Source organism: Lepisma saccharinum, chromosome 12 (genome assembly GCF_977018435.1).
Source record: "Lepisma saccharinum chromosome 12, izLepSacc3.1, whole genome shotgun sequence".
NCBI classification, from domain to species: domain Eukaryota; kingdom Metazoa; phylum Arthropoda; class Insecta; order Zygentoma; family Lepismatidae; genus Lepisma; species Lepisma saccharinum.
Window position 1 is genome coordinate 57,235,564 of NC_139240.1, and position 15,284 is coordinate 57,250,847.

General features: G+C 40.1%; 1 protein-coding gene across 20 annotated transcripts in view; it reads left to right on the top strand.

Annotated features, from left to right (window-relative positions):
• Nucleotides 1–15,284, top strand: part of LOC145996124 (coiled-coil domain-containing protein AGAP005037) — a 1,065,133-nt gene that overhangs the window by 564,744 nt on the left and 485,105 nt on the right. For all 20 annotated transcript variants that reach the window (XR_014442750.1, XM_083132404.1, XM_083132407.1 and 17 more), the window contains exon 2: nt 6,963–7,019. Coding sequence is in view for 18 of the 20 variants with exons in the window: in XM_083132404.1 (XP_082988530.1) it covers nt 6,963–7,019 (57 nt within the window). In the remaining 2 variants the exon portion in view is untranslated. The remainder of the gene's footprint in view (nt 1–6,962; nt 7,020–15,284) is intronic.

Consider the following 15,284-nt stretch of genomic DNA (forward strand, 5'->3'; position numbering starts at 1 on the left):
AATATTGTGATTCTTTCTTATTAGTAGAACGAATATAAAGTTGATATTTCGCATACCATATTGATATTTGAAGATGACAGGTATATAAAAATTGTAATGAAATAAAAAAGAAGGCACACTTCGGGAATTTCAATGCAGAGCTAATTAAAACTATATTATACACTCTAGCATACTTAAACCCGAAGAGGGGTGTAAGGGGTGCTCCTTCCACGTAGTGCTCTCAATAGTCAACCTCACTTCCACGTAGTACACCCTGGACTGCAGACTAACGAAGCTCTGGTGACTGGCCCCATGGCCAGTATAATTTTGTTTGTGTTGTCCTGTGTTTTGTCCTTATTTGTGTTGAGCGCTCCTTTACAGCCTCAGCTTTTAACGAAAGTCAGAATATTTTATAATTTTAGTTATGCAACGTTAGAGTTGTTATGTGTAACGATAAGGGGCTGGACCCCGTATAATGTGACGGGTGCAAAATAGCCTTAGTGCTGACGCACCCAAAATTTTAAATTCAAATTCAAATTAAACCCGAAGATTTATGGCTGCAGCAACACAAGCCTTCCATCTGTCTCTATCCAGGGCAAGATCAATCCAGTTTTTTCCCATCCTTACTGATTTCTTTTAGGTTCGTCTCAACGTTATCCCTCCATACTCGTCTTGGCCTTCTTACTGGTCGCTTACCATCAGGTTTCCCAACAAGAATCCTGTAAACTATTCTTTCCTCTGCCATTCGTGTCACATGGCCTGCCCATCTAAGTCTTCTTGATAAAATTATTCTAAAAATAATTAAAAAGTAGAAATAATTAATTGTGTTGCTGGAGGAAGTAACGCTAAGATGATGTTTTGATTTGTTTATTTGGAGATTATTTCCTTGGCCAGGATTTGTATACGTATGTGGAGGCCTGGAGGTACCTGGAGCTTACAGAACCAAGACCTCACTCCAATCCCTTCTACACAGTTTCAGTTATAACTTCTCGCCAAGTTACATTGTGTGGTTTGTTATTATACTTTTTACCACATCCGAAGTACCTATTTTTTTTTCATTGTGTGGTACTTTTCAAAGCAGTCTTTCCCAGTGAAGGGCCGAAGCTGCAGTCCTCAAGTTCACCCTAAATTCTGATTTAATCTTGATCATACCCTCCATAATTTTGAGCCTCCTAAGCCTACTACCTGCTTTTAATCATTGAAGTATTCATTTGATCACAGTTTTTGTTTCAATAGCTTTTTATGGGTTGATAATATGTGAACATTTCTAGCGTAGATGATATTCACAAGTAAAATATACATGTTATGAACACCAGAATACACTTATTTATTGAAGCATTTACATATCCCCAAGTATATGTACTTATTGAATTTGATTGGGTGGGCAATCGGGGGGGAACAGAAAATTTTGGGTGGGCGCTTGCCCACCCGTGCCCACCCCTGTCGCCGTCCCTGACAGTAACACATTCAAGCCTTGTTTCCATGATATGAAAAACTCAAAATGCTGACCAAGGCAGAAAAAATTGTTTTATTTTAAAACATAAACTAAACGTAACGTTTGAACCTTCTAGCAAGGTCTTCTTCAGACTCTGTACCGCTGTACCAAGTATAAATGAAACAAGGTACAAAACAGGAAGATATATATATATATATATTACATACACACACACACACAAAAATCACCCCCCTCCAGACACAAGGTTATCAGAAAGTTGTTTCTGGAACATTCCAGCAAATGGCCCTCCCCTGTCAACTGTACTTTCACCTGTGTTTTAACCTCTTTTTCCTCAAGAAAAAGGAAAACATTAAAGAGGAAGAGGAAGGGATTATCTACGAAGTGAAGTGTAAAGAATGTCAGAGTGTGTACATAGATGGAACGAAAAAGAGGCTAAAAGACAGGTTGAAACAACATAGGGATGATGTACGACTTAAGATAGAGAGAAATGCGATATTTAAACACACGAGAGAAACAGGACATGACATAGAGTGGGATGAGGCTAAGCAGATAGGAAGGGAGAAGAGAATACTAGTGAGAAAATGGAAGGAGGCCAAGGAAATAGAGAAGAAAGGTGAAAAAGACTCAATGATCTGGAATGGAAGACTGATGATAAACAAAGAATGGAAGAAGGTGTTAGAAAGAGTGGAAAGGACAAGAGCGAAAGAGGAGAGAAGAAGGAAGAGGAATGAAGTGATATATAGAGTCAAACCACCTTCCGGATGAAAGGAAATGTTTATCCAAATCGGCTGTCAGGTGAAAGTACAGTTGACAAGGGAAGGCCACCTGCTGGAATGTTCTAGAGAGAAAACAACTTTCTAATAATCTTGTGTCTGGAGGGGAGTGATTTCTGTGTATATATATATATCTTCCTGTTTTGTACCTTGTTTCATTTGTACTGGGTACAGAGTCTGAAGAAGACCTTGCTAGAAGGTTGAAACGTTACGTTTAGTTTATGTTTTAAAATAAAATATTTTTTTCTGCCTTGGTCAGCATATTGAGTTTTTCACAATAACAATGTTCTCAACAGACCGGCTAGATTTGAGAGCGCGTTGTTTTATTGTCTGCTGTCGAACCTGTTTCCTCATATTTCTTGATCAACTTGCGAACTTACTCTCACTAGGTGCACATTCACGTCCAAGGATAGCGCAAAGCTTCCTTACAGCCTCTGCATAACACTCGCAATTCTTGTAATGACTTTTCACTACCAGAACTCGATGTTCCTTTGCGTAACCCTCCATGTCAACTAAGCTGCAACAATCACTGATAAAGGTATTGTTAGAACATGTTGCGTAAATCAAACTTGGCATTCTTAAATCGGAGCATTTACCCGTTGTAATGATGTAAAAATATTTGTCCTTCTTCTTTAAAAAAGTGTTCTATTCAGCATATTAAATCCGTCGCTTTTGTTGGGTCACACTAGTGCTACCCTGGACTGCATTTTGCAGACTTAACAAGGCTCTGCGGCACTCGGGCAGTGTAATCATTCTGCTGGTCATGGATTGTGTCCTATCCTTGTGTGTTTGTGGTCGTCCTTCCCAACAATTTGTTCTTGACAAAATTCATCCTCATATTCGCGATTAGCCGAAGTGGCAGAAAAGCGAAGTAAAATAAATGAATTCAATAAATCAATACTTTTTCGCCGAATCTATTTCGTTTCTGCACGAAGGGCTTGTTAAAAACTCGTTAAGTTTCAAGAAAGGGAAAGAATTCCGAGCCGATTTTACGTACTACTTTCCTTTTCCAAGAGCCCTTCACTGAAAAATAATTGCTTTGGAAATGCAAGCTGGGCATATCCTTTGAAATTGCAGCATCTTCAACAATAGACAGATAGGGAAGTTTGTAGTCTATCGTGATTAGCCAGAAGTAATAAAGAATCTATACTAAACAATATAAGTAAGATTCAAATTTTGTATCTTTGTATGTCGTTAGCACCACGTTACAAAATGACTAAATTAATTTAAGGGCTCGGATGTAACATTTTGGTCATTTCTGAGTTAATTAGGAAAAAAAGGTTATTAGAAGTATAATACCCTTAAGCCTTGTTTCCATGATATGAAAAACTCAATATGCTGACCAAGGCAGAAATTTTATTTTATTCTAGAACATAAACTAAACGTAACGTTTCAACCTTCTAGCAAGTTCTTCTTCAGAGTCTGTACCAAGTACAAATGAAACAAGGTACAAAACAGGAATATATATATACAAGGTTAGTCAAAAGTATCGGGACAGGCCAGTAATAACGAGATGCGTGGACGGAGCAAAATCACATGTTGCAAGTGGGTATTGGTGCGGAAACTGCATTGAATAGGGGTGTGGCCATCATGGCAGCCATCTTGGATTCCGCCATATTGGATATCACACAATATTTTCAAATGGAAAGGGGTATGTATGACACATCAATTTAGGCTAGAATTGTCCCACAAACGACAATCCGAACTCATTTTTGACCTATCGCCATTCCTGGAAGAGACAGGGTGTGCTACGTTTGACTGCAAAAAATTAGATTTGTCTGAGAGAGACGTTTGGACGGAGGAAAATCACATGTTGCAAATTAATATTGGTGTGGAAACTGCAATGAATGGGGGTGTGGTCATCATGGCAGCCATCTTGGATTCCGCCATATTGGATATCACACAATATTTTCAAATGGAAAGGGGTATGTATGACACATCAATTTAGGCTAGAATTGTCCCACAAACGACAATCCGAACTCATTTTTGACCTATCGCCATTCCTGGAAGAGACAGGGTGTGCTACGTTTGACTGCAAAAAATTAGATTTGTCTGAAATTATTGTTTACTGTATTCCTGTGGGTAACTGTACACTGGAAGTTACAGAGAGCATGAACAAGAAAACATGACATTGAGTTACAGAATGCATCAAAGCAAGGGCTCAAACTGCTTCCCGTCGACTGTCTGACAATATGCCAACCGATCGTAAAAACTGCAAAATGCACGTTGCAGCATATCCCGAGAAAGTCCTCTTGTTTCGTCCACAATGCGATTCCGTAGATCATTCAGGGAGTGTGGTTTGATGCGATACACTTTGTCCTTCGTGTGCCCCCATAGAAAGTAATCCAGGGGTGATAGATCGGGAGATCTTGCAGGCCATTCGATCATACCTCGTCTTCCAATCCATCGTTGTGGAAAGGTTTCATGTAAGTATTGTCGAACATCCCGTCCATAGTGTGGCGGCGCTCCGTCCTGTTGGAACCAAACACGATTAAAGTCCTGTGTGGACACTTGGATGGCAGGGACAATCTGTTCACGAAGCATTATCAAATACTTCTCACCTGTCAGATTGCCGTCAATGAAGAAAGGGCCAAGAATGATGCCTCCCATCATTCCTACCCAAACATTCAGTTTCTGTGGATACTGCGTATGATGTTCCATCATCCAATGAGGGTTTTCATCGCTCCAATAGTGACAGTTATGTCGGTTCACCTGCCCGTTTAACATAAATGTCGCTTCATCAGAGAATACAATGTCATTGAGGTGAATACTATCGTTATCTACATTTCGCATCATTACTTCGCAAAATTCAATACGGCGATCAAAATCATCTTCCGTCAGTTCGTGCACTAAACTCACTTTGTAGGGCTTAAACTTACTGCGCACTAAAATTCGTTGCACTGAACTCTGGGAAATGTTCAGCTTGTTGGCAACGCTGGTTGTCGATGTATGCGGATTTTGCACAAAAGATTGTAACACATCTAAAGAAACTGCCTCGTTGCTACACGATTTCGTCCAAACGTCTCTCTCAGACAAATCTAATTTCTTGCAGTCAAACGTAGCACACCCTGTCTCTTCCAGGAATGGCGATAGGTCAAAAATGAGTTCGGATTGTCGTTTGTGGGACAATTCTAGCCTAAATTGATGTGTCATACATACCCCTTTCCATTTGAAAATATTGTGTGATATCCAATATGGCGGAATCCAAGATGGCTGCCATGATGGCCACACCCCTATTCAATGCAGTTTCCGCACCAATACCCACTTGCAACATGTGATTTTGCTCCGTCCACGCATCTCGTTATTACTGGCCTGTCCCGATACTTTTGACTAACCCTGTATATATATATATATATATATATACACACACACACACACACACACACAGAAATCACCCCCTCCAGACACAAGATTTGTACTTGGTGCAGAGTCTGAAGAAGACCTTGCCAGAAGGTTGAAACGTTACGTGTAGTTTATGTTTTAGAATAAAATAAATTCTGCCTTGGTCAGAATATTGAGTTATAAGAAGCTATATTGTAGATAAATTGTTTTCGTATTGGGTTTACCAATTTCACAAGGCTTCATTGTCCAATGCAAATTGTATGACATGGCAATTTCATTCGAACGTTGAAGGATGGCATATTTTACTTTGTAACTTAAAAATTACCACAATGTCACCATGTTTTACACCCGGAGCCCTTCAAGTTTTATTTTTTATTTAAAATTCACACTACAGGTAAATGCTCATTTATAGTGTTGTACATGTAATGATAATTACATATAATTAATACATGACCCTGATCACATGATTTATTTAAAATTGATACATAACTTGGCGATTACATGATTATATACATATTTACATACGTACGTGCATTTCGTAAACACCGAGTGCTTTGCTCTTGGCGCTTTCAGAGGTTTGCTCTTTTTAACCATCCTTTTTGATTCCAACGCCACTTCTAGGACGACGTTTACAAACACTGAAGTCAGTGGCGGCTTGTACCCACACATTGCCACACACTATTAGCATTTTACCAACTACGACGACGTTTACAAACAATTAAGTCAGTGGCGGCTTGTAACCACACATTCGCGATTAGGTCGAAAACGGCTCGTTCTCAGACCCATGTTTACTGTGTCTTTTTTGCTTCTATTATCGTGTACTTTCACCTGTGTCAGTTTGCGCTATTACTTTTGAGACACCCTGTATAGATACACAGAATATGGAAATTACAAATGTATGTAATTTTAATAAAAACATATGAAGTAGTAGTAGTAGTTGTATTAGTAATGTTAATAATAATAATTATAATAATAGCCACAAAAATAATGGCAACAATAATAGCAGTAATAGTAATAATAATAATAATAATAATAATAATAGTTTCTATGACTCTGCCCACCTCAGGAAAAATCCTGCGGTGGCCGTTGTTTGAGAGCGTATTTAACTTTAGTACCAACAATGTATGATGGAACACTGAGTTCAGGACATTGATTCTGAAGTGTATCAATTTGAAAGGAAAAGCGTAAGACTTGTCAAATGATGTCGAAATGTCACATTAAGGCACTTACTCTCTTTCTTCCCAGTGGCCCTGGGAGTGTATTATTTCTTCCCTCGGTCGTAAACGTCATATTTTTCTCCCACGTAATAGGCTTCGACCAGGAAATGTGTGTTATAAATCATAGACAATATCACATCGCTCTCCGTGATTTCCAATTGGCCATGATCTAATGGCTGTCTTGTTTTCTTCCAGATGACGAATGGGCTGCGGACGGAAAGCCAAGAGGCCCGCCTGGGTCCGACCAATCAGGTAGGTTGACATTTTTCTAGCTTGCAATTTAGTTTTTATTGTTTTCTTCTTTCGAACTGTAAGCTCTCCTCGTGTTTTTTTTTTGTATTCTGTGTGTATGTTTAATTGGTGTCACTTTTTAGGGCGTGTCCATGGGATATTTCGTTCTGGATATGCATATCATCTCCAGTTCTGGATATACATAGGATCTACATTGGATTTCCATGCGATATCCCGTCTTGGATATCCATGGCATCTCCAGTCATTCATATCCATATCATCTCCAGTTCTGGATATCAATGGGATCTTCATTGGATGGAAGTCAATGCAATATCTAGCCCTGGATATTCATATCATCTCCATTTCTGGATATCCATGAGATCTCCATTGGATGTCCATGCAATATCCAGTCCTGGATATCCGTATCATGTCCAATCCTGGATCTCCATTGAATACCCATGCAATATCCAGTTCTCGATATCGATATAATCTCCAGTTCTAGATATACATGGGATCTCCATTGGATGTCCATGCAATATCCAGTCCTGGATATCCATATCATCTCAAATCCTGGATATCCATTGGATCTCTATTGGATGTTCATGCGTTATTCCGTCCAGTATATCCATATCATATCCAATCCTGGATATCCATGGGATCTCTATTGGATGTCCATGCGTTATTCCGTCCTGGATATCCATGGGATCTCCATTTGATGTCCATAGGATATCCAGTCCTGAATATCCATAGGATTGTCAGTGATGGATATGCATGTGATACACGATAATACGTCCACGTGTTATGCAAGAACAGACAAAAATGTTTTGATGTTCGGTAAAGATTCATTCTTCTTTCTAAAACCGCAGTGTGTGTTGGTCGGAAAGCTTTTTCTGTTGACACAATCCTTTGAGGACACTAGCATATTTTTTTTATTAATTCTATTAGCTCACGTGGTATTTGAAATTATTGAAATTCGTGAGGCGAAAGAAAAATACAAGAGTGTGAAAATAATTTTGGTTATGAACCGACATCCGATATGTCATTCAGCATTCCGATAACCATTTCAGTGTTTCCGATGACAATTTTAACTATAATCTAACTCTAGATTTGTCTCTGTACTTAATATCGATTGTAACGAACCTGAGTGTTTAAGGTTTTATATTTGTAAGAAGTTAAGATTTTTAAAATGTTCGTTACTTCAAATAATGTGCAAGTTGTCACAGACAACTATAGTTAGATTGATACAGTTGTGGTTGGAACTTTTATATATGTTTATAAATACGTCAAAATCTGTTCGTGTTGACGTCACTTTCTCATCTCAGCAGAGGAACTGAACCCACCTGAATGTTTCTCACCTGACGACAGACTGAGTTTGGAAAACAGGTGAAGATGAAGAATCAATAAGAACTTGGAAACGGGGAGAATTCAAGAATAGATTTTCGGTTTTCGAGTTTTCTTCATGTCGATATGTTGAAAGTAAGCAATTAATTATGTAATTTGACTTTCGCTGTATGTGAGTGAATTGCCCAACGTTAGTATTGAATGTTCTGGTGTTTTATTGGTAAGTGATTATGAAATATAAGCCATTATAAAACTGCGTTTAACTTTGAAAACAATGTTGTGTTTCTTTTCTACCCAGCAAGCCCTGATGATTTGCAAAGATTCTCATGTTCCCGACTAAAGGAGTAGCGGACTAACTTTCTGATGACTGGTGTACAACCGGGGGACGTTGCACGATTTGGGTACACATTTTTTTTTTAAAAAAATTCTCGTTTTCGTTTCAATTTACTAACATTATTCCCTGTCTCGTGTCAATACGAGATCTGAGCCAATCCATGTTCCAGTATATGTTCCAGGTTCCAACTTGTTCCGATTTCGGCGGTACTCGACAACCAATCGTGTGTTGCTGACGTTCATTGGACGCCTCTTCTAGTGCTGGAAAGCTAATTGGTAATGTTAGAACGTAACTTCAATCCCCTGATAACTAATGGGGACATATTTTGTGTCACGAAACATTACACCAGTGTTCCAACTGTGGTGCGGTAGCTGTCGGTGCTGTTATGTGTGAAATTCTCAAGCGTATCCAAACCTTTGTGTTCACGAGTGTCTATTTCTTGATGCAATTATTTCCGTGCGTGCGTACGTGTTTGTGTGTGTGTGTTTGCATGTTAATATACACGCATAACAAACGAAACAGTGGGTTGTAAATTCTCAAACCCCTCGAGGATGTAAATTCTACATCTTTCAGCAGGTATTTCAATGTCACTGTCTCTTTCACTTCATGATTCATATCTGAGGATCAACTACCACAGACACGTGTGCTACAAAGCAGGGGTGCCCATCCCCCCCCCCCCCAAGGCTCATGACGCGCTCCCCCCAAAAGGTAGAACATCCCCCCCCCCCCCGTTTATGCCGAATTAATTACTCAAATTATTTTGTCAGACAAAATTTGCGGAAAAATATAATACCAGAGGTGCAACCACGAATTTTTGTATGGGGGGCAAGTACCAGGTTAAACGTACCAATAATAATAATAATAATGACATTATTATTATTATTACTACTACTAGTAGTAGTAGTTATTATCTCATAAATTACGATTAAAGGGGGTCGAAGCCTGTACTAAAGCATTTGTTTTGAACAAACGATTTGAAATATTTTTTCAACACCGTCGTCAATTTCACATTAGCCAATAATGGAAATCAAGCACACAAACTGTATTTTTGAATGGCAGAAAATGAGTGATAAATGCATTCCGAAGATATGTATATGTGTAACTTTCATGTACAACATATGTTTTACACATATGCAACATTGAACGACATAAAATAAGAAAATACATATGCAACAAGCTAACACTAAATTGTGTACGTATTCAAAACTTATTCAATACAAATATACAACACATATTATTTAAATACATTACATTACAGAAAAAAAGTAGATTGCGAGCGAAGCGGGCAAGAAAATTTTTAGATCAATTTTTTGCAATTTAAAACAATATTGATTTAATAGGGTGCAAAAAAATTCACTGGACGCCATGACAGTCTCTATTTTACAACCTTTTTGTAGATCATTCGGCGCCCATGGCCGACTCCCGCCGCCCCTAGCTACAGCTGTGAACTTGACGAAAACGAGAAAAGCAGATAATGCGAGCGAAGCAAGCAAGAAAATTTTACAAAATGTATTTTTATTTGCATAAAATTTGAAATCGAAGGGGGTAATTGCTCCTCTGTGCCCCACTGCAGGTGCCCTTGGCCATCAATGTTTGTCCCCCCTTGCCACCCTAGAATTGACTTCCGTCGAAGGTTGGGGGGGGGGGCAATGACCCCCCTGTGGTTGCGTCACTGTATAATACAGACATATTTAAGCAATATATGTTTACTTAGATACTTTAGGCTCACTGCCATTGTTAGTGTCAACCTTATTCTGCAGAGTTTGTCTGCTCGACTAACATTGTATTAATGCGAATACGCCCCCCCCCCCTCCATCCAAACAGATTCTAAAGGCATAAGAGGTGATGTTTCATTTCAACCCTATCCCTGCGATCACCCACAGGTAGGTAGAAAAACTATACATAATAACCAAAACTAAAAATCAATAACAAATCAATCAAACGATACGATCCTCCCCATTTTTGTGTGAAGATATATAGAATTGGTATAAAATCCTGTCCCCCCCAAAAATTTCCATGACGCAGGCGCGTCACGAACCCTCCCTGTGGGCACCCCTGCTACTAAGCTACAAGTTATTGTAGATTAGGCTCACACAGGAGATGTACTACGTAGAAATTCTCAGCCAGAAATGCAGGCTCGACGAGGACTCGAACCCAGATCTCTGGCATACCGTGCCATTTCTCTAATCACTGAGCTACCGAGCCGGCCTGGCCTCGCCTGATTTTTCGCAGGCCGGCTAGGTAGCTTACTGCTCGTTATGTCTGTTCGAGCGTTATTCGCTCGAGCGAAGAAGCTCTAAATTTCGTACGCTATCTAGCTCGAGCGAAATCGTCTTCCTAGGCCACACATACTTCATGCCGTTCACAGGTCATATTGATGTACCGATTAACTTAATCTGCGCTGTCTTGTTTTAGTGATATTTATCGAATGATAACCAATGTGTTGTAATCCTTGAGCGTAAATGCTATTTACAAGTGAGAGCATGATCCATAATTTGGAATGGAAACATGGGCCTCCCCCATGGCGCAGTGGTAGCGTCATTGCTTTGTAATCAAGTAGTCCCGGGTTCGATACCCGGTGGAGGCACAAGTGGTTCGGATCCCACTTTAAACTGTAGGTCCAGTCCCGATTAGCCTTACTGTGCATAAAGTGGACTTAAAACACCAACTCAAACCAATTTGGAATGGAAACACTGCATGTCTGTCCGCGAACACAGCAATATTTTTCTAATTTATAACTCTCTGCCATAATTGAATTTTCAATGAAAGAGGACAAACTTTTTCGAGGATGTGTAGGGAAGGAATGACATTTGTCAGTTGAAATGCGAATTTGAGACATTTCGCATTTCCCCTTGTCTTCTCCCTAAAGGGCCACAAATTTCCCGGATATTGTTCCCGTGGGCACCCGTTTCCAAATGAAGACGGAGGCAAGGTCCACGACTTGAGGGCCATCCTGGAGGACACGGAACTTCGCTCCTGGTGCATTAAACATTAGGATTGGTGCCTGGGACCAGATGTAATGTGAAGCTTCACTCTGCACGCTGCTTTTGAATTTCGACGCCCTAGTGAACGTGTGCCTAGAATGTAATGTCTTGTGCTTTACTGGGTACAGAGATTTCATATTGTCGCGATTTACCACTGTAGAAGAACATGTGAGTTTTGTGATGGTGTGGCATGGTGCAGACTATAGCATGCATGGGCGTAACTTTGGGTCTAACCTTGTGGGGAGGGACAAAATCGAACCATGGACTTGATTTTGGGGAGGAGAGTTCAACTTGGGACTTAACTTTTTGGGACAAAATCAAACTTGGTACTTTGTGGATGCAAAATCAAACTTGGAACTTTACTTTGGGCAGCAGAATCGAACTTGGAACTTAACTTTGAGAAGCAGAATCAATCTTGGAACTTAACTTTGGGAAGAATAATTATACTTGGAACTTAACATTTGGAAGCAGAATCAAACTTGGAACTTAACATTTGGAAGCAGAATCAAACTTGGAACTTAACATTTGGAAGCAGAATCAAACGTGGAACTTAACTTTGGGGAGCAGAATCAAACTTTGAACTTAACTTTGGGGAGCAGAATCGAACTTGGGACTTAACTTTTGAAAGCAGAATGAAACTTGGAACTTAACTTTGGGCAGCAGAATGAAACTTGGAACTTAACTTTGGGGAGCAGAATCGAACTTGGAACTTTGGAGGAAGAATCAAACTTGGGACATAACTTTCGGGAATAGAATCAAACTTGGAACTTTGGGGATGCAGAATGAAACTTCGGACTTAACTTGAGGGAGGTGGGGAGAGGGCAGAATCAAAGGGGGGACTTAATTTTGTAGGACAGAATCAAACTTCGGACTTAACTTTGGAGGACAGAATCAAACTTCGGACTTAATTTTGGAGAACAGAATCAAACTTGGGACTTAATTTTGGAGGACAGAATAAAACTTGGGACTTAGTTTTGGAGAACAGAATCAAACTTGGGACTTAAAGTTTGAGAACAGAATCAAATCAGGGACTTTATTTTTGGGGTGGGTGGGCAGAATTAAACTTGCGACTCAACTTTGTGGGTGGAGAATTAAACTTCGGACTTAACGGGGGGGGGGGGGGGCAGAGTCAAACTTAGGACAATTTCGGGGGCCAGTATCGACAAGTTTTCCAACCCATAAAAATAGCGTCCAGAACTATTTTCCTGAATAACTTACACTTGCAGAATCATAAAAAATACTCTTCAATACTTTGCTCCTCAGGTTCCATGATGTTAAAGAAAAATATCCTTAACTTTTTGATTTCGTAACCTGAAAATTTTGGGAGGCAAGTTCCCCCCCTTGCACCCGCCAAGTTACGCCTATGATAGCAAGTAAGGTTCAATCGGACAGCGAATATACAGAGATGTTGAGCTGTGAAATGATGTAGCGCACTCTGTATTTACTGTCCGAGTCACTCATACGTGGTGTGATTGCTTCATTCTGAGTTCTGTGTTCTTCACAGCGCACCCTGAACATTGACCAGGCTTGTGCAGAAACACAGCGCAAGGCATTGTAAGTAAAAGGCAAACTACAGTTTTAAGAGCCATTGTGGGATGAATGCAATACCCGTTCAGAAAATTTTGCTTGGAAATAGTTTCGCGCCTAGACACAGATGGCAGCAGTGAAATATCACAACTGTTGCCACATGCGAAAATGGGCAGTTGTGGAGTCTTCCTTTACTGCAACTAACTGTCCGAGTTCTGGTTAAGAATTTGTTCTTTCGTGAATTTCTTGAACTGACGACCAAACTTATTCGTCGTGATTAGCTGGGAGGGTGGAAATAAACGTAAAATAACTGGAAAGAGCAACAAAAGGCGAGAATCTGTGACAGAATCGTTCGTGCCGATCTATTTCCCGTAAAGAGTTCCATCGAAACACGGGAGGCGTTCGTGAGGGAAGAAATTAAGAGAGGTCAGAACAAAGGAGACGCCCGGAACCGGAAGTGGCTCCATTTCTCGGTAGAGAGACATGGCGCTCTTTAATTTGAGGCGGACAAGGCGGCCATTAGATGGAGGGTTGCGTGCTTCGTGCTAGCGTAGACGATAGATTCCACACAGGTTACACGGTGAGATTGAACCAAATTTCCACGTGTTTGAGTGTGTAGACTTGTTGTCCCAGAAGGCCTTTGTTCTTAGTCGCGCTTAGTGACTAAATATAGTTCGCAGCGAAACTAGATTTCGTACTGACTGCTTAACTAATTACCAAACCAGGGTTGGTAAAGGTCCACGAACCCATAAATTCTATTGGGTTCCACAACAGGACCGGAACCTCTTTCCTAGGTGGAAGTTGCGTATTGTTTCACGTAAGTTGGACCGCATTTAAATTGATCCGGAAAAAAGGTTCCTGGACAGTATTTAAATTCATCCGGAAAGAAGATCCCTGAACCGAATTGAAATACTTCACAGATAAAAAGGTTCTTTACGGTCCACAACCCATTTACGCTTGCTGATTTTCTCTCCCGGACCGGAATTGAATTTATTTAAAATCCCTGGACCTTTAACAACACTGTACCAAACTGTTAGTCGCCTATTTAATGTTGTTGCACACGCTATGTAACACTGTATTTCTAAGTTCACATGTTATTCCTTCTTGATACAACATATTTGGAAAGTACAGTGGCGACGCGTTAAGGGTGTCACGTGGGCCATTGCACACCCTGTCAAAATGCAAAATACAAATTTGGTGATTAATGATGGATGTGATGAGAACATCTGAATAATCCATGAACCATGGAGCTTTGAATTTAATCCATTTGCAAAGCAACGTTTGAATTTGTAACGAAATTTGTTTTTACTACGGTATTTAAACTTTAGATTTTCATTAAAGATTTGGCCAACCAGTGACCCACCCATATCTGGTTTCACTGGGAGGGATGAGCTTTAACATATATTTAATACTTCATTGTAGTACACTCGTAAATAGTTTTGTTTAGCTTGTTTGCAAAGATGCTGTGTGAACAAAAGTATTACATGTGGTGCCTCCACTGTCTTGAGGGTGGTGTCAATCACGTAGTATGGTGTGCAGAAAACGGGCACGATCTAGTTGCCAAAACCAGTTGCCCAGATAGTTGCAAACTTTCGTAAATATCGCCTCTGAAGCAACTAGCTTAAAATTGTGTTGGGGAAATACATAGCAAATTTGAAAAACAAAATCTTTATTCGACTATCGTGTCCTCGTGTGCACTCTGACTTATCAGAAACTACCCAACGTATTATGATGAAACTCGGTTGGATGAAATGCCCCAAGCAAACAAATATTTCGACCGAAGCATTCACAGTCTCCACGGATTTCATTTGATTCCAGTGATTCCAGTTTTCTGCCACTGTGGCTAATCGCGACGATGCGGATGAGTGATGATATGATGAGATTGATAAGGGACACTCACAAAGAACGGTGGACATCAGCGTGGAATTTTAGAAAGAAGATAAGAGTGTAGCTGGATGTCCCCTGAGAATATATCGTTATCTGTAACAAGATAAGTCCAGTCTGTAACAGGATGCGAGTTGCTCCCAGCTGGACTCTTGACCATCCCTTCAGTGTCTTCGCTTTCCGTCTTTTGCTTCTTTTGTTCTTAGTTCCCGCCTT